The sequence below is a fragment of the Mastomys coucha genome, unplaced genomic scaffold, assembly GCF_008632895.1.
Source record: "Mastomys coucha isolate ucsf_1 unplaced genomic scaffold, UCSF_Mcou_1 pScaffold16, whole genome shotgun sequence".
Taxonomy (NCBI): Eukaryota; Metazoa; Chordata; class Mammalia; order Rodentia; family Muridae; genus Mastomys; species Mastomys coucha.
This window is the reverse complement of record NW_022196898.1, coordinates 83,337,255-83,358,306: the sequence shown is the minus strand read 5'-3', so window position 1 is coordinate 83,358,306 and position 21,052 is coordinate 83,337,255. Positions and strand designations below refer to the sequence as shown.

The following is a 21,052-nucleotide window of genomic DNA, read 5'->3' as shown; positions in this document are numbered from 1 at the left end:
TCTCTCTCTCTCTCTGTGTGTGTGTGTGTGTGTGTGTGTGTGTGTGTGTGTGCTGGCTGGTGAGTGGGCTTAGACACCAAAACATAGTTTCCATTTTCCTAAGTCTGTATGTTCCTGCCAGGAAAAGATCCTCATAGTACATGGCAGATATGACTATGTCCACATTCCTGTTTGATGTGGTGACCTGTGTTGGATAAACATTCCACACAATGAGGTGGAACTAATGTCAAAATGTCAGGACAATGAAAGGGTTTCAAGCTACCAAAGTGTGTGTAGCTTCTTATAGGGGCTGCATATCTTCCCTAAGCTTCAGGTGAGCCACTGGGACCACTGATCGGGTGACAGCATTCTCCTTCTCTGTTGACACCTTCAGAAAAGGGTTGTTCCTTTTGCTTTCTGTTTCCTCTTCTGCCTTTTGTGGTTAGCTCTTATACAGTACATAATGGGGAGACAGATGGGGAAGACGAGGCTACAAGGACTGAGCAGTGACTCTTGTTCTCCCCGACTGTGTTACTTGTCTTCATCAGTAGGCACTAGTAGCATGCTTGACCTCTGTCTAAATGAACACTGCAAAGTGCAGGAAGCTCTGGAAAGTGTCTGATATACCTGTGCACCCCAAGACCTCGTTTGCACAGTGCTGGGCTGTGTACCTGGCAATATAATGAATAACAAAGAAGTCCCTTCTATGAGCACATCACTTGCAAGCTCAGGACACAGTATAGAGTGTATGTTTTCATTTCTCACATGTGATGGGCACAGAGTATCATGGGATTTGTGACTTCTATTTTGAATCCTCATGAATGATATTTGCTATCCCCCAGATTTTTATCAGCTTTGCCACAGACAAAAATACTGGGGTGCTTTGTCCATTTTTCTGGGAAGAGGCATCCTCAATGACTTCTTTTGCTCTCAGGGGACAATAATTGAGGGTGACATGAGTAGTGTTCCTGCAGAACAGCCTGGCAAGACAAACTGTGCAAGTGAACATGTTCCACTCGCCAGCTCCTCCTCTGCTACTTCTGCTTTGCTTAACATATTTGAATATTTAATACTATGCTAATTTTTCATTCAATGTCATTTCTATGCTGGAGAAACTTTTACAGACATCATTTCTCCAATACTTAAAATAAATGAGGGTGTCATTTTAGACATTTGTATTGTTTGAGATTATTTTAAACCTCAAAGCTTGTTTTGTTGGTTTTGTTTCCCCTCTCCTGGTTTCTTGTGTTTAAAGGTAAAGACATGTTCATGTTTTTTTTTTCTTCTCTAATTCTAACTACAGTTAGCAAGAGAAAAATAAGATTACACTGGGTAAAGGTCATCCAAGTTGATATGTCAGAAATTGCATTGGTTCCATGCCTTGAACACTGACTGGGTAAAATGCATTGGGAACAGTGCTTACCAAGGGTCAGCATTGTCAATACATTTTTAAAAATCATTCTGCTCTGGGATTTAACGTTCCACTTTTTTCTATTAGTCCAAGCCCTCTGACTACAAATAGTAGGTCTTTCCTCATGGCTATGTTGTATTTGGAAAATGCTTGTGAACTTTAAAAGATTGAGAAGACTATTTGCTAAGTCTAAATTTCTATAAAGATGTAAAACTTATCAGTAAGCTCAGGGAGAAGGAAAGACACATGGGTGCAGGAGAGGTGAGGTAAGGAATTCTAAGTCAGATTAGATGTTAATAGGACTTAGCACTGTAACCTATTCCCTACCTCCACCTACAGTGCTCTTTATCAGCATCTCCTCACGCCACCAACCATCCCAGTAGTTGGCTCCCTCTCACCTCCAGATTGACCCTGGTTCAACTCTAGAGAAATAACAACTGATGACTAGTAACTGAAGGCCAAGGCCAGCATTAATTGTTCATCACATGGGCCAAGCATTTGTTGCCAGCAGAAAGTATTCCAAAAAAGTATCCAGGGTGAATTGGATTTACAGCAAACTTCACACCAAGAAAGCTGGGAAGAGAAGTCTACCTGCAGCGTCAAACCTCAGCAGAATCCATAAACTTTTAAGTAACCCACTGTCTAACTGGAGAAATTACTATTCGCATTTGCCATTGAGTGCAAGTTGTTTCCCATATTAATGATGCCGGACTACAGTGTTTCAGTCTTAGGCACTCTCCATCACATCTTAACAATACTAGCAAAAACACGGGCTGCCTGTCATCACTTTATGCTAGGGCAACTGTAGAATTAGCTGAAGAAAACCGCAAATGAGACTCGGGGGAGGGGGAGGAATCTGGTGTCTTAAAGAATAGTCACATGCCAAATACCCCTCACTGTGTTTTATTTAGGAAAAACACAACAAGCCCAGAATGTACAAAGAAAACTGATTTTCAACCAGAGATGTTACTTTAGATGTATAATTTTTCTCAAATGCATCATATTTGACATCATATTCACTCCTCCTGAGGACATAGAGAGGAATAATCTTTCTCTTGACATCACCTAAGACATGAAGTGTTTAATAAACGTTGATTTGATTTGGGACATTTGTTTTTTAAAAGTTACTTATAAATGTACATATACTTGATAAATTCCATATATGACCTTGACATTAGCGTGGTTTAAATAAGAGCAGAACCCCAGCAAAACTCTATGATCATCATGGACCTATTTCCCCAGGTCACAGTGGCCAAGTGCCAGACAGCTGTCTCCTTGCCCCCAAGGGCCTCCGTTCATTTTACAGGAAGATTCTGCTGAGATGCCAGGAACAAGAGCAGGGCCTCACTCCTGTAACTCCTCTCAGCCTCCTTCTCTAACTTTAAAAGGGAATAGTTCCTAAGTAGGAGACACAGCAGCACTGTAGGGAGGAAGCAAGAGGCTGGAGGCCAAGGCTTAAGGGTCTAAATCATTTCTCTGCTAACAACTCTGGGATCATTTCAAAATTCACTTAGCCCTTTTACAAGCTGGTTACTTCCTCGTCTATAAACATATGAGGCTGGACTAAATCTCCCAGGCCTTTTCGAGTTCCCAAACCCCATAATTCAGACTGCCCATAAAAAAATAAATGTAACTCCGGATGCTCATTTTCCAAAAAGTAAAGTAGTAAAGGATCTGGTCTGTTTCATTAACAAATACCCCGAAAGTATCCAGAACTTTGTGGGTGCTTCATAAATATTAAACACTGAATTTTACCTTTCATCTGCAAAACAGGGTGAGTAATGATGACTTAATTCTCAGAATTTCATGTGCGAAATAATAAATGAGAACAAAGCACTTTTCAGATAATGAAGTAATTCAAACAAGCTGCTTTAAAAGGTCTGAGGTCGGGGTAGATGATGCAAGAGTAAAGTGCCTCTCTTATTATTACATCTGTGGAACACAACAGGCTTCTCTTCAGTTTAAGAAGAAACAACAATTATGCTTGCTTATCACCCACAAGCCTGATTGAGTAGTCTCTATGCAAATGAACCTTCACCCTCATGTGGGTTTAGCCTTTATCACTTCTAAAAAAAAATGGTGCTTTTATCTTTATCTGATTTCAAGAAGGAATCAGCTTAGGAAAGCATCCCATCAACATTAATAGACTCTGCCCAAAGAAAATGCTTTCCAAAATTACTGATAAACTGCATACATGAGAAAATTACAAATTTAATAATCTTTACTTACGACTCAAAAGTGAATATAGTTCAGATATTGTTACTAAGGAAAACCTCATACTCAGAAATGAATATAATTCAGATACTGTTATTAAAGAAAATGATACATTACACGGTGCCTTCATAGAGGCTCCCATGGTCTATTTGATATTCTTAAATGCCTTTGTCTAATAAACTTTATGTTCTATGCTTTTTTATAGTGTTCCAACAAAAGGCAGCCAGAAGACAATCTGATGGTGATAAGTTCTACAGTCTCCCTAAAAAACCCGGTACTGATGCTAACTTCAACCTATTTAACCTCCTAAATAAGATTTAAAGAAGTCATGGGAATCTGCATAAAACTCCCTAGGTCAGATACAAACAACCGAGTTTGATTGATTTTACTTTGAAGTTTATATCTTGTCACAAGAAAATCAGTTATTTTCATTAGGAAGCGCAGGAAAGCCCCCTGCTCCCCGTCATATTGCCTGTGGTGATGTTGTTATTATGGCACCAGGAAGGACAAATAAGGCAAATTCCATAACTTGTGTCAGAGGCCCCTTTTATAGATCTGTAAGCGAGACTAGCTTGGGTGTTTCTTTAGTCGGTTGTAGATGCCAATCAAAGCTAGAACCATTTTCCTAGTATGAAATTTGATGAAATATCTTGTGAACAATCATTTGTTGTGTGGAGTAGAGCTGAAGTCCACTGCTGTTACATCAACATCTCAAGTGGGACAGCTTTACTTCTAGGATTCACTTGGACATTTGTCTTTTTCAAGGATAGACTCTGTAGCTTAAATAGGCCAAATAATCTAATATGTATTAACTATAACCTAAATGTACTAAATAGCCTGCTATTAGGCTATTTAGTACACCTCTTCTTCAACAGTTGGGACTGAATAAATGTTCAAATATAAAAACCATAAAAGTCAGTTGACGCCAAGCTTACTTACGGTAGTTATCTTTGGGAAACAGTGAGCAGATGCAGTTGCACCTTTGCTATAACTTCAGTCCCAAATCTTGTCACCTTGAAACTAGTACCAGGTAATCATTGAGAAAGACACATTGAAATAAAGAAGGCACAGAACCCCCCTCCCATGTGCTCGAACTCCTTTTGCGCCATTTTGAAGAGGCTAGGCACAGGCTGTACCTACTTCTGACACTCACTGAACAATATTCAGCTCAGGACCACAAAGGACCCGCTCTCGGGATGCTATGAGAAGTCCCTCAAACCACGCTGTATTCTCAATGAGTATCACTCATCACTTCAAGTAGCATTCCTCGTGGCAGCTCAGTTGTACATAGATTGCTCTCGTGATTAGTTGCATGGCACTTGAAGACAATAAGTGAAGAAGCTGAACCTCGACCCTCCTATGAATTATTTACACAGCTTTTAAGTCTATATGCAAACAACCACTCTCTTTAAATGGCAATTATCCGATATTAGCATTAACTTCATAATTTAGCCATGTCATGGTTTACATGTTATGGGTTTCCTCTGCTTTAACACCTGTCCACAGCTTTTTGTGCAGAGACTACAGAACAGACAAAGGCCTGGCTGGTAGAAGCAGGTCACTTGAGTGGGCTTTGAGGTTTATAACCAGCCCTAGATTTGACACAACCTCTCTCCTCACCTCTTGGTTTTCTGAGATGTAGCAAATTCCCATAGCCCCAAATTCATCTGCTTCAGCATTCAAGCTTTTGCCACTATGGGGGCCAAACCCTCCCAAACTATGAGCAAACAATGAATCCATTCTCCCTTAACTTGCTTCTGTTGGGCACTTTCAACAAGAAAGGTAATTAATACTAAAAGTTGGTAGTGAAAGTAGGGTATAGCTCTAATAAACCTGATCATATAGTTCACTGGAACAAGAAGAAATGTGGAGGAGTTTACAGCTGAAATTCAGAGAAGCCCTGGAATGCTATACGGGGGGATTAATGAGCCTTTCTGGTGGAAATATAGAAGACCATAATGTTGATAGAAATCCAGACAGAAAGACCAGGCTCGTGAGGTTTTAAGCAGGAACAAGTAATGGAACTAGGTGGCACTGATGAAACATCCTGGCAAAACAGCTACTCATATCCTGAAAATGTGGGTGAGCCAGAATTCGCAAACAATGAACTAAGTTGCTTTCAGATAAAATTTAAGGCAGCATAGTCTATGGGTTGTAGGATGCTTACTCGCTGCCTTTAGTTAGGTTTACAGTAAGAGAGCAGAAAGTAGAGAATAGCGAAAGGAGACAAGTTTTACAATAAACCTTATCTGTAATGTCATGTTTCATTGATTTTCTATACCCAGTCATAGACTCTTAACTAATTTGCTACACAAAAGTCAGTTTTCATTAGACATTTTAGTCCTCTCGGGACTAAAAAGAAATATCACATGTTATTTGATGTCTTTTTATTTTGATTCTTAAATTCAACTTATTTGTAGCATTTTAAATTAGTCACAGTAGGATATTTCTTTACTCTTAGACATCAAGTTTACCAGAATAGAAAAAAATATTGTGCTATTTCTAAAAGTAAGAGAAAATCAGATCTTTAAAAAAAAATTTTTTTTTCAGAATTTCTCTGATGACTATATCCTTCAGGAAAATTAGTTTCCAGCATGAAGAAAAATAATAAAGTAATAATAATGTAATGATCTTTATGAAAGTATTGGGTACTTAAATGGCTTTTATGTTAGGCAGAATTTTCTTTACTGTAACAAAATACCCAAGCAGCCAACCTGAGAGTAGGATCTATCCTGGCTCATGGTTTCAGAGGTCTCACTCCTTCATGTGCTGAGAGCAGCAGAGCAGGGTAGTTTATGTCATGGCTGCCAGGAAGCAGAGAGAGTGTCCTGCTCCCTCCAGATTTTCTGTACTTGGTAAAGTAGAAACCCCCTCCCAAAACAGCACCACCGCCTGGGAGCAAGCAAGCAAGGCATGAATGAGCTTGTGAGGGACAGTTTGCATGAAAATTGCCTGGCTGCACTTCTTGAAGGCATTTCAGTATTATGATCATCCAGACCATGGAAAGACACTGCTTCTCACAGGTTTTCAGAGCTTTTTTTTTTTTTTTTTTTTTTTTTTTTTTTTTTTTTTTTTTTTTTTTTTTTTTAACTCTCCTGGGATTTCCTCATGCCGTAGGAATGAGTGTAGATACTTCTCCAGTGCTGATGTCTCTGGAGGGAAGTGGGGATTTGTGAAATGTTCATGAGTTAAGATTTTCTAAGGGACCGAGGCAGGTTTCCTGAAAAGGGTTAAACTATGTATTTCTCTACTGTATTCTGGAAGAAAAGGCACTCATAAGAGCCAACTCTTTCCCTACGGAAATGGAAAGCACTTCAGAATCTCTATGTTCAAGACTGCCAAAGGGTTGCCAGGAAGTTACATTATTGCTGAGCCAAGGAATTTTCCCAAGGAACAGAAAAAAAAATTAATTGGCACCATTTCTGTGAGAACTCAAAGGAATTCTTTGACTAGAATTTTACATCTTGAAGAAATACAAGGGGAAAGTGCTAAGAAGGACTGGGGATCACAGATAATTTTTTTTTCACCAAAATGCAGTTTTAAGGTCAATTTTTCCAAGTTGGTTTTGAAATCAGAAAATGCAGAAGAGTGATGTCACAGATATAATGCTCTTCCATTCTGCTCCATTTCCTAACCCTGAGCCAGGAAGAAGTTAAAGTCGTGTTCATACAGCACAAACCAGGGGAATAGATCCTGTCAGCATATTTGGAGTAAGCCAGGGTTCTGGAATCAGAATTCGCCGAAGGCTGATTAATTCATGAAATTCTCACTGAGGGAAGGGCTTCTGCATCGTTTGGGTGTTTGGCAAATGTCAGGCCACTAGATCATGATCCAAACATCCTCCAGGTTCACTAGAGACACATGAAGCTCCTTCCTAAAGGACATGAACACAAAATTATATCCTATGCTCAGCTTCCAGATCGCCCATGGCTCCTAAATGTGTGGATTCTCTTGAGCTTTTCCTACCATGCCAAGGCCAACTCCATTGTATTCACTATCCCCACTCCTGTTTTACTGCAAGGATGAAACACAGCAACCAAAGAACAGAAACAGTCCAGTCAGCCTCCCTGGACATGGCACTCACTCATACTCTGCTCATCTTCATTAATTAATAAGCCAAGTGAAAGATTCCCAGTTGCTGTTACTCAGAGCAAACCCTACTACAGGGGAATGCCCAGTCTAATCAAGTGTCTACAGCAAGCACCCCAGAGCTAGATAAGCACAAGAATTACTTACAGAACTTCCAGATTTGGGTTGCCATTCATACCCTGTATGTAAATGTAGAAGCTATATCTAAATTTTATATAGATATCTTTCACATTATCATTCTCTCCATGTGTATTTCTTATGTTTGAAATACATTTCCCTTAAGTCATAAGTCTATCTAAAGTATAAAATAAAAATCCATCAAGAGTCATTTTATCAATACCAAAAATCTGAAAGAACATATTTGTTTGTGATAATGACAGCTATTTTGGTATATTTAATAATATATTTAATAATCAGTCACTAAAATTTTGCTTTGTAACTTTGTGTTTGGCCCCTTGGGCTTGTAAGTTTGTAACCCCTGGCAAAGTCTCTGCCCAATTCTTCAGTCTAAACTATTATGGACTTTCTTTTGGAGGCGTTTGCATGCCCATGGAAAAGATTTAGTCAGAGAGTCTATTTCTGTGTTCTCTGAGTACACAGTGCTGGTCAGCTTGATAAATGTTAAATAATAAAATTGTCTTTAAGCAGGAGACCTGGAGAAACGTGGAAGGTATTACTCTTATGTGGGGAAAAGAGACTTCTGAGCCCTGTGGTATTTCCATCAGGCTGTGCTTGCCAATTCTAGATATATTAAATAGAAAAGAGGGAAAATTGTCAAAATGTGATCATTTGTACTCCATAAAAGAATAATGGCTTCAGCTGCTTTTTCCAGTATAGCTTATATTTCCATTTGTCATATTGCTCACAAAGGGTATTTTTTTTTGTTAAAGTTATACCTGAATATTTTGTACAGTTTCTTATTTCTTGCCTGAAATGAACTGTGCTAATGTGCACTATGTGACTTCTGTCAGAAATGAAGGCAAAATCCAAGAGATACAAACTTCCTAATAATAATAAAGACCAAAAATTTTTAAAATTGAGTTCAGAAGAATCTAGGGCTAGTTCTAATTTTTTAAAAAGGTGACTGATAAAACAAATGTTAACAGTATGCCCCTGCAGTCTATGAAATAAGGTTGCCATTTTCCCATAGAGAAGGAAGCCATCCAATCCCACCCTTGTCATGGAACCCTACCACAGCTTACTGCTCTCTTCAAAGGCTTCTCTTCTTCAGCTTTTATGGCTATACATACAGAAAGTGCCCCCCCCAGTAGACAGCAAGGAGGGGAGAGGTGTGTGAATGAGATTTTTTTTTAGTTCTCTGGGGCCCTCAAATAAAGCTACATGATGGAGAACAGGGATAGGCAAGTATCTCACTGGTCACATGTGCCCAGACAGGAATGTAGTCCCAGCAAATCATGTTGCTCTTGTCTGGGGAAAAGTTGCTATTCCCCAGGACCTGATTTGTATGCTGCTTCTATCAAAACCCTCTGCAGTCCTGGGTCTGACAATAAAATATGACCTGAACAAGAAACAGAACCAAAGAACGGAAAAACACTAAGTGCTTCGGTGAACAATGAGTTTGCCAGAGATGTTTTACACACCTGCAATTCTAGCAACCGAAAGACCAAGGCAGGTGAATGAGTTCAGGATTAACCTGGAGAGCAGAGCCAAGTTCCGACCTGTGCTACATGGAGACATCATATCTCAAAGAACAACAACCTGACAAGGCAGAGGAGGAGGCAGAGGAAGGAGAAGATAAGAATCAAGAAAAGAAGGGATGGGGTATCAGAAATGGAAAAGTCCTTTACAAATTGAATAAATAGCAACACCAGAGTCCCAGAGTAAGATCAAGTTGAGACAAAGACAAAATAGTTTAACAACATTTTAAGGGAAGGACAGACAGAGAGTAGTTAGAGGAAAGTATTGTGTGATGAAAACAAAAAAATAAAACATTAGAAAGCTGATAGTTCAATAGAAGGTTGAAATCTGTATCTGTGGCAGCAAAAGGAACTGACCCTGAAAACTCTATTGTTTAGTAGAGAATGGACTGGAGAAGGTTTGTTTGCATGAAAACTAAGAAAGCATGGAAAACGAAAGGTCTGACCTGTGTGTGACAGGTATTTTCTATATAGAATAAAAGGCATAGCTGCTGAGTTAACTGATGTGGCAGGAATGAGACTCAGAGGGACTGTCCTGCCTCGGATCTAGGAAAAGCATCTAGTTTTAGACACACCACAGCCAATCTTTTAACTATGAAGATAAAGAATAACCCCAGGATATTTGAGAAATATCTAACAGCGATTTTTATAGTGCTTTGTTAAACGAAAAACAAAACAAACAGACATGGCAAAGGGATGGGGATTCTCCTGGAAGAAGGGTGAGGTAGGATTTGGAAGAGGAAAAGAGAGGCAACTATACATGAGTGCCACCAGTCTGTAATGTATACATGTACAAAATTTCTAAAGAATAATTTTAAAAAGAAAGATTATATGCGATCTGCACCAGGTCCTCTGCATATATGGTGTACCTTTCAACTTAGTATTTTTGTAGGATTTCTGAGTGTGTGAACAAATATGATTCTTGGACCTGCTCCTGGGGCTCTTTTTCTTCTGTTGGGTTGTCTTGTCCAACTTTGATGAGATGATTTTTCTTTTATTTTCTCATGTTTGCTCGTGATCTCCTAGAAGCCTGCTCCTTTCTAATGAGAGACAGAAAGGAAGTAGATCCATAGGAGTGGGGAGACAGAGAAGTACTGGAAAGAGTAGCCGGACTGGGAGGGGGGGGTGGACTATAATCAAGATGGATGGTATGAGAAAAGAGTCTATCTTCAATAAAGGAGAAAAAAGAAAACTCAAAATAAGTTTTAAAAGTTAGAAATCTCAGTAATAAAATTGGATACAAATGATTTTGTGTGTATGTAGGGGATGGATGCAAGTTAAGTCATTTTTATTTAGTTAGGTATTCTGCTCATATAAAATATAAAACACTTTTATATTTTCAATAGTCCAAGATTTTAGAAAAGATAGCAATTCAATGTTATCATGAAATCATTACCTCAAATACATTCTATATTAATAATAGGATAATCAAACTGAAGAGTGTTTCTGAAATAAGTGTGTGTGACGTTTTTCTCACAGAGACTCGACTGGGTTCCAGAGGGGAAGGTACAGCAGGAAAGCGTGGGTTTGCCTGATGTGCACCCCAAAGGTTGTGGGGGCTTTGAAGCATGGGGCTGACGTGGTAACCTGCCAGCGGGAACTTGGGGAGCTGGGTGGAGAGACTGTGGAGTTCTAAGTCAGAGTCTCCGTGAGATAAGAACAGGTCGGCCATTGCTTGCCAGTCCATGGCCGGCCAGCCTCATGGGGGCAGAGAGTTGCCTGCAGTAGCTCAGGAAGCCTGCGGGTCATCAAGAGTTTTGTTTCTACTGGGTTGCTGGGTGTTGTAGTGGCTGACTGCAGGGTGGACGGTTGTTGCGTGGGGCTGGCATGACAACAATCCGCCAAGGGAACTCAGGAGCTCCAGCCCAGAGAGACCTCTGAGTTGAGATCATCCAGCCGGAAACACGTGGCCCGTTGATACCCAGCAATAGTGCAGGAATGTGCCAGTTCTTTCTTAATATATCCCGCAACAGAAAATTTTTAAAATAAGTTCTAGTATCAAAATTTGATAATAGATAATGAATTTATTAAATCTATAAAATACTTGTGTGTAAGCATATGAAGCAGTTCAGGGTGATCACACCTGCAGTCCCCCCCCCAATGCTGAGGAACGGGATTAAACTCAACAGTGAGCCGGCTACCCGATCCAGGAAACCCAGGGTTGAGTAAGAGGCCACCATCCAGCCAGACATCAGACACCTCTTAAACATCTTTATTAGTTTTTTGAGAATTTCATACATGTTTTGATCATATTTCACCCTCCCTTTCCCAACTCCCAGCATCCCGTATACATCCTGCACTTCCCCACCCACCCAGTTTTGTGTCATTTTTCCCTCCTCTGCCCAGACAAATTTGTGCTACCCAAGTGTTCTTGAATGTCTGACTTTCTACTAGAGCACTGTTGACTTACTAGGGCTTCCCTGTTACAGAGAGCTAGCTCACCTACATTCTCCATCCTGAGGCTTGGTCTGCTTGGGCTTGCACAACTTTGTGCATGCTTCCATAACTAACCATGTGCAGCTGTCCCTCTGTTTCCAAAGGAAAGTGTGGTATCTTCAGTAATAGGGTCTTACCATCAAGTACTAGAGAACTTGATGGTAAGAACTAAGAACATTAGTGATGGAGTATAGTGTTTAGAGGTCTATGGGACCTGACTGTCCAACAAAAGAAGTGACCCACTCATGATACTAGAATTCTTTTTTTTTTTTTTTTGGTTTTGTCAAGACAGGGTTTCTCTGTGTAGCCTTGGCTGCCCTGGAACTCACTCTGTAGACCAGGCTGGCCTTGAACTCAGAAATCCGCCTGCCTCTGCCTCCCAAGTGCTGGGATTAAAGACATGCGCCACCACTGCCCAGCCTAGAATTTTTTTTATATGTAGTCTACGGTACCTACTGGGGGACTTCTTGCATCATTATAAAATAACTCCATTTAAATTTTTATGTGTTTATACATAGCTTAGGGAGCTTTTACAGTACTGGGTTTCTTTGTGACTTTTTTGAAAAGTGTTCAGCATTATTTATCACTCCCTATATTTATCTACCCTGTATTTTCCCAACCAGAATTTAACCCCTTTTATTCTATAATAAAATTAATCATCACAGATGCATATTGTTCATTTAATTTTAAGACAAATAATAAAAGTATCAAAATATTTAAATAAAATCTAGCAAAATATAAAAAGACAAATAATCACAGTTATATAAAGTTTTAAATTCAATGAATATTCAATAAGGAAATTTTTTTAAAAAGTCAAAAAAGACAGAAATACATAAATATTAGGATACCATAAGGCTGAGTTTTGTAAGCTCTGTCCCTACCATTCTCTAATTATATACATGTTAACAAAATAGTCAGTAAAGGTATGATTCAGTATTTAACTAATTTGGTATCAGCAAAGTATTTTTAAAATTAATAACAAGGTTAAAATGAAAGCAATGAACAAAAATTTTGACATTTGTATTTAAGACAGAGAAAAATTAAAATACAACTGAATACACATATAACATGTGTCTATGAACAAAGCTAGCTAAATAATCTCAAACATCTTTCACTATTAAGAAACCAATATTCTACTACAAAAGCATAAAAATGGATGAATACTAATGAACTAATGATAAAACTGAAAGTGAAAGGTAGAATTTGAAAGTGTAAGAGCCAGAGGTTGTGTGTAACTACAAGGAAGCAGTTCTTCATAGACCCAGCAGAGCAACTGTACTCATGAACTCATGGAAGTTGTGACTGCCAGTACAAAAGGTATGCAAGCCAGAGCCAACCAAGTCCCAGTATAGAACAGGGATGAGGGAGTGCGGTCCCATCCATAGTGTGGAGCTATTGACAATTGTTAGACACTGGGAGGAGGAAAGAGTGTTTTCTCTAAGAATGTGGCCCCTAGTAGGTTGGCCACACTGAGAGGAAAGACCATATAATCAAGAATAACTTGACAATATATAATGGTCTTAAAGGTTTAAGAAAAAATGATATGAAGTTGAGTGGGATCTGGAGACAGTTAGGGGAGTGAATTGATCAAAACATAATGTACAAAACTCCCAAATAACTAATTTGAAGGAAAAAAATCAGTATTTGCAAAAATACAAAATGTCCTAGTTTCTTTTCTGTTGCTATGTTAAAACACCCTAACTAAAAGCAGCTTAGGGAGACTGGTTTTTGGTTTTTTTAGCTCACAGTTCCTGGTAACCGGAACTTCACTACCCTGATGGAGTGTTCCAGTTCCTGGTACACTCTATCAGAGTAGTGAAGTCTAGAAGCAGGAACATACAGAAGCTAGCTCCATCACATCCATAATCAAAAGCAGAAGAAACAAAGCCATGCCCATCTCCTGCTACTCAGCATCCACTGTACAGACTGTGATTCTGCACTTGGAAAAAGGTGCTACCCACAATATGCGTAGGTCTCCCCACATCAATTAACAATCAAGACAGCTCCACAGACATCCCTAGAGGTCAACTTCCTCTAGATGACCCCGCACTGAGACTCTGCCCAGGTGATTCGAGGTTGTGTTTAGTTGAAAATTAAGATTGTCACATACTATGTGTGTGTGTGTGTTCACTTTTTAAAGGCAATTAGCAAAGCCTATGGCAAATACAATTGAGAGAATATATCAATAAGGAAATCATAGAAAAAGGAAGGATGGGAGAGATGGAAGAGAAGAATGGAAGGATAGAAAAAGAGAGGAAGGAAGAGAGACACGGAAAATCAGCAGTAAAATAGGAGAATGTAATATCAGGAAGATTTTTTTACATAACAACATAGCATTAGGGAAAATACATTAAGAAAATTACATCAAATGAGGTAATAAAATAAAATTTTAAATACTACTAGACTAATAGGAAATGTTTATGTAATATTATAAGAATAAATTTTAGCAACTACTTATTTCAAATCCAAGTTCATATATAAACAAACAAAGAAACAAAAAGACTTTATATATTTAAGTTCATTTAAGAAAATACTAGTAGTGATGTATTATTTTGAAATATAAAGTTAAAATGTTTGGAGTTATTTAAAATTTATACTGAGAAAAATGTATGTATTTTCAGTATTGCTGTAGACAAGCATCTACATAACACTGTTAAATTGATTGTTGTTTTATGTCAAACAACTTTTATAATACTCAAAAAAAGAGTTCATATATAATAACTATTCTATATAGAAATACTAATATGTCAGTTATTTCATTAAGAAATACATAATAATTTTGGCTGAGGATACATATATACATTTATTATTTTAACATTTATGCTTTTCATTGTTTATAACAAAATAAATAATAATTTCTCAAAAATAAATGGAAATAAATTTCTAGTTTCCTACTGAGGTTGGCTAGGAATAAAATAAAGCTGCTCATTATAAATATTCCTTCTTTTCCCAGAAAACTCTAGATATTCTCATAGCATATCACTTAAAATAATATATCTACCGAGAATTAGAAAAGGAGGGGCCTCCCCTGGCTATCAACCAGCCTTGGCCTATTGAGTCGCAGTAAGACTACATGTATCTTCTTTTATTAAGGACAGACAGGGCAGCCCAGTTAGGAGAAAGGGATCCGAGGAAGGCAATGTAGTCAGAGATAGCCCTTGCTCCCACTCCAGGAGTCCCACGTGAAGATTCACTTACACATCTGTTACATATGTGTAGAGGGCCTAGGTCTATCCCATGCATGCTTTCTGGTTGGCAGTTCAATCTCTATGAACCTTTATTGGGCCCGGGTTAGTTGATACTATCGGTTTTCATGTGGTGTCGTTGACCCCTCTGGCTTCCTCCCCATCTTCTACAAGATTCCCCAAGCTCCACTGAATGTTCAGCTGTGGGTCTCAATGTCATGTTTCCATTGGTTGCTGAGTGAAACCTCTCTGATGACAGTCATGCTAGGCTCCTGCCTGCAAGCATAGCAGCATATCATTAATAGTGCCAGGGTTTGGGACCCCCCTCCTATGGGATGGGTTTCAAGCTGGGCCTTCCCTCAAAGTCTGCTCTTTGACCCGTGCACATCTTTTAGGCAGGACAGATTGTGGTTCCCAGGTTTTGTGGCTGGGTTGGTGCCCAATCCCGCATTGGAAGGAAGACTTTCGTGGTTACAAGGGATAGCCTGTTCAGGCTCCATATCCCCCATTGCTAGGTGTAGCATATAGATTCTACTATCCTGCTTTAAAATCTGGGTAGGACATGCTATGACCTTGGCTCCCCTGGATGCACAGATGAGATACACATACACGTTAGCTTGTTTTTTAATATGCTTTTCAGCTCAATGGCTGAGCATTTCTAAGCCTTTCACAGTTAGCGTGCCCTTCCCTCCAGTACTCCTGGCTAAACACCTTTAAATCTGACCTCAGCTTAGTTGCCTGATTACTGTTTCCTCACTCAGAACCCTAAAGCTGCCCTCAGCTTAGCTGTATTTCTAACCTCCCACCTACTTCCCCAGGCCCAGTCGGGCAAGCAGCAAAAGACCCCTCCACCTGAGATCTCACATGGCTGGTGGCTCTCTCTCCCTCCAAAGCAGGGCGAAATCCCTTTGCTCCTCCTGCACCTACAAGACTGCCTGCAAGATCCTGGAAGTCCCACCTCTTCTACCCAGCCATTAGCTATTAGCATCTTTACTGATCAATCAGGAGCCAATTGGGGAACAGATCTTCAGCGTTCTTGTGCAGTTTCTTGATCAAAGCATCAGAACCACCCTCTCTCTACACCTATGAGTTTTAGCAAATAGAATCCTGGAAGTTTCCATTGTCCTAGGTTTGTAGTTCATCCCGGAGATGCACCACCCCCCGAATCCAGTTGTTTCTTCCAGTATTCTCTCCTTCTGTCCTCCCCCATGTCACCCCCTCTGTACCTTCCCTTAGCCGCTTCCCTACTCATTCCCCTGCATCTATCCACCCTCCCCCAATGTCTAATCTATTTCCCCTTCTCAGGAAGATTTGTTTATAGCAGCTTTATTAGTAATAGCGAGAAACTGGAAACAACCTAGGTGTCCCTAAACTGAAGAATGAATAAAAAAAAAAAGTGGTGTTTACACAATGGAGTATTACTCGGTCATTAAAAACAATATGACGAAATTTGCTGGCAAATGGATAGAACTAGGAAAGATCATCCTGAGTGAGATAACCAAGACTCAGAAAGACAAACATGGTATGTACTCACTTAATAATAAGTGGGTATTAGCCACAAAGTACAGGATAACCATGCTACAAACTACAGACCCAAAGAAGCCCAATAACAAGGAGGGCCCAAGGGGACATGCTTGGCTTGTTTTTTATTTTGTTTTTGTTTTTGTTTTTAACTAAGCAGTGTAATTCACACTCAAAAGTGCAAGAGGAAGGGCAGAAGAGTCCCAATGAAACATGAGTGGCAAAACATAAACAACAGTGTGGGCAGGGAGACCTGTGGGAGTGGTGTTGGTGACACATGATTGTACAAACAGGACACAAATCGCTTCTGAGAGTAGAATGGATAGATACCTCATTGACTACAAAGACTATGAGACTCAATGCAATTAAAAATGTTTGCAGAACAACAACATAAGATTCTTGGGTTGTGAAACAAAGAGAAAGGAACAATGCACATGAGTGTAATCCTAAATCAAGAAAACACCAGAGGAAATGAACACTCACCTAAGGCAGCACCGGGATGTTCACAGTTCTTGTTTTGGAAGTGTCTACTAGTGAGCGAGAATCCTGTCAGTTTTTAGTTCTCCAGTGTTTTCCAGGTGTTAGGACAAAAGCAGAACTCAAAGCCAATAAACAAAGGAAGTGATACCAAATATATATGCAGCCCTCAAGGTCAGGAGATGCGGAGGCTCTAGAGTTTGTAAAATAAGTCTGTAGTCCAGATACCACTCAGCATGCCCTGTGGATCGTAGTCTAGTTGCCTACCAGTTCTCAGGCTCATTAACAAAACACAGCCAGGCTTAACTCTAGCCACTGACTAAGTCCTATTACCAAGGAGTTCTTTCCAACATTAAAGATTAATTTGCCATGAACATATAATATGCAACATGCCTTAATCTTTTTACTATGAAAAGAAATGGCTATGGAGATTGCTCAGTGGGTAACATGCTTACCTGAGTATTGATGCCTGACACACACACATGTAAGGCTGGACAGAGAAGCTCATCTGCGATGCCAGAGCTAGGAGTAGAGCTAAGGGCACAGAGATAGACAGATCCATGGAGCTTGCTAACCAGACAATCTAAGCCAAATAGAAAATTCTAGATTCAGCAAGATAAACTGCTTCAAAAACTAAGGTGTAGAATAACTGAGGCAGAGATGTGACATTGACCTCTGCCCTCCACATGTATGAACTCTGGTGGATGTATATACACATAGAAAAGAAAGAAAGGGAGGGGAAGAGAAAATGAGATGGGGAGAGAAAGACAGAAGGGCAAAAAGGAAGGGGAGCATGGAACAGGAGAGAAAAGAATACATAAAAATGGAACAGAATGGGCTTTACAAGTGTGGGGTAGTTCGTACCACAGTGCATCTCCTGTAAGGATAAAGATAGTAACATGCTCCATGGGGGAAGCCGAGTTGGAAAGAGCAGTAGTTTTTATTGTAAAATCAATATAGTATTTTTATATTAAGTTATAGGCTGAGAGGAAAATACTCTTCCCAATAATCATCTTTGAATTTGTATTAATTTTTGCTTCTGTGCTTATTTTTTTTTTATCCTGCATTTGTCTTTGTCTCTGTAGAGTAAGCTCTTGTGTGGAACGGTCATCCCTTTTATTATATTCTTTGTAACTGTGTGGTATGTATGAAGCAAGTATTTCACATTGGCCTTGTTATCTAACAGCCAGCCCTATTCAGATGTTTTTCCTTCCAAAGTTTTAGTAAAACATATTCTAGCCAGTCAGCCACCAACAGACTTTCAATGCAATGCTTTCTGACCTCTTCCACACATTCAAATATTCACATAATAGATGATTTGTTGCTTCTGTGAACCATATTCAAATCAAATGAAAAGGTACTAAAAAAGAGAAATTAAAAGGAACTAAGCCATTAGCCTGTCTTGAGGTTTTTACATCAGGTGACCAAGGGTTTCAAACAAGCAGCTAGCAGGATGACAAAATCTTTTTGATGAAAATTATATAATGGTCATATTAACTCTTCTCAAAGTAAACAGAAAGATAAAGGTGGGGTGGGAAGGGAAGCTGCCATCACTACCTCTGTAAGCTGAGAGTAACAAAAAGAACCTGCCCTACGTGTAGAATGAGCCTGCCTTGAAGGAGGACGGAGTGAAGTTTCTAGATCATTTTTCTTTGGAGCATGTCCCACCTAATAATAATTTCTCAAGGGAGGTACTTTAGCCTATTTCATATGAGAAGGAAAAGCAGGCATGTGGGAAATTAGCTTGTCCACAAGCAGCTCACTACTAAGACTTGAGATTGGTTCTCCCTCTCCCCTTCTCCCTTCCTCTCTCCCCCTCCTCCTCCCCCTCCCTCTCCTCCTCTCTCTATCCCTCCCTCTTTCTCTATTTGAGTCTGTTGTGTTTAGATAACTATGAAGGAACAAAACATATTTCTTTCTGCCCTGAAGTCATCTTGTTTACAATTTAAAAGTTAAGAATTTGAAATTAGGTGCAGTAATTGAAACAAAATTAGTAAGAAGGATTCTTTATTAATTTGTATGGAGTGGCATAGTGCATGTGTGGTCAGAGGACAACTTGGTAGACTCCCTTGTCTCAGGATCAGATTCCTGTTTCTAGGCTTAGCAGTGGGTGCCTTTACCCAATGAGTCATCTTGACACATACACACCCTCCACCCCAGATGCAATATTTTAATTCAGTGAAACCTATACATGAAGCAAAATTGTAAGTGTCACTTCTCTGGGAATATTTTGCTGGAGATACCTTCTGTGGATACAGAAAATGTAGCTACATGGATTGAGATAAAAATGGGTTCTGGGTTAGGCAAAAGGATGTCATAAGTAAGGTGCTGGTTAAACGGTATGGCTTCTAAGGGGATGCTGTCTCCTGGTCTGGTAGGGTGGCTCTTAGCACTACAGGAAACTGCATCTCAGGAGCTGAGTTTGTGTGGAAGCTGATAAATATCAAGTGGTAGAAGAAACAAAAATCTCAATAGCTCTTTGTGCTTTTTGCTGCTCAACCAGTCAGCCCTCAGGCTGGCTTGTAGTCTTCATTTCTCCTGGGACTCTAATCTGCTGACATCTTGTTAGTTCTGGAGCAATAAACTTCTGAAAAGTCAATGAAGTCCCTATGGAAGAGAGAATGCTTGCCATAGACATGGTTTAGATGCAAGGAAACCTTCCAGAAAGAGAGTCTACCAGTATCCCTAGTCCTGAACTCACTGAAATGGACATAAGAGGTCAATCCATAAGACTGGGCATGGCACCCTTCAGATAATTAAAGTTTAGAGTTTAAAATATCTTCTTTCCAGAGAAATAATTTTCAGTTCTATCAATGATGACATTTATAGACAAGAGCATCCCTCTGCTATCTCTTAAATCTTTTATATTATGATTTCATATTTGTCCAGTTTCTTCCTTTCTTGACAAGGATTCCAAAGACTTCCCCAGGGCTAGGTAACTGAATTCTAGCTGAACAGCATAGTTTTATGTACTTCTGCACTGGGCATATTCGGAACTAACAACCTGATAAGAACATGCTTTTCCTGAAACATTCCAATGAGTGAGTAGATTAAAAAGAACTACATAGACAAGAAGTTGCAAACTCAGATGAATTCCAAAGCCAGGCAGATTGTACAAGTGTGTTATTACACTGTAACAGGGATTGAGGTGATCTGGAGTTGCCATAGCTTCCCCAAAGACATGTGGGTCTACTTATGTCTTTGAATAACACAGTGAGCAAATGAATTTGCCTGTGTTCTGCCAGTAGGCTCCCTACTCCACTCTCTTGTCTCATACCAGCCTCCAGAGTTCCATTGGCAATGACACAGGACCCAGGGCTTTCCTATTCTTTTGTGATACCCAGAAAAATACATGGTAACCTCCTAAATAAAACATTCCAAAAAGAAAGCATTTCATTACAAAATGAGTTGGTATTTATTTCCATCTTCTAGAGATAAGGTTTTCAAATGCTCCCAAGTCTTTGATGACATTTAGATTTATTCTTACTGTGATCTCTCTTCTCAAAATTAGAGATAATATTTCTTCAACAAATATTTAATATTAATGACATCAATACTTTTTAAACTTTTATTGCATTATGATGAGAAAAGTTACATGATTTCAATTTATCTGAATTTGTTAGCATTTAAGAACATATTTTAAGTAAAGAGAATTAAATCACATTCTTGTTTCCCTTTTGTACCCTCACTCCTCCCAGAGACCCCCTTTCAATACTTACAATATATTTTTGTCATATTCTTTAAAATTTATAAAATATTATAACAATAAAAATGAGTATTATAAAAGTTGTTTGATATAAAACAACAATCAATTTAACAGTCTTATGTAGACACTCATCTATAGCAATAGTGAAAATACATTTTTCTCCATATAAATTTTATATAACTCCAAACATATTAACCGTATACTTCAAAATAATACATCACTACTAGTATTTTCTTAAATTAACATAAATATATAAAGTCTTTTTGTTTGTTTTGTATTTACTAGAGTTTAAAATCTTGGCTCTTGCAGTGGTACAAGCCCAAAATAAGAACAATTTTTAGACATTGGGTTTCATTGTAATAAGGCTGTACTTCAG

General features: G+C 39.1%; 1 protein-coding gene across 3 annotated transcripts in view; it reads left to right on the top strand.

Annotated features, from left to right (window-relative positions):
- Positions 1 to 21,052, top strand: part of Bank1 (B cell scaffold protein with ankyrin repeats 1) — a 288,493-nt gene that overhangs the window by 242,163 nt on the left and 25,278 nt on the right. For all 3 annotated transcript variants that reach the window (XM_031375619.1, XM_031375621.1, XM_031375620.1), the window contains one exon: positions 3,810 to 3,878. In XM_031375619.1, the coding sequence (XP_031231479.1) occupies positions 3,810 to 3,878 (69 nt within the window). The remainder of the gene's footprint in view (positions 1 to 3,809; positions 3,879 to 21,052) is intronic.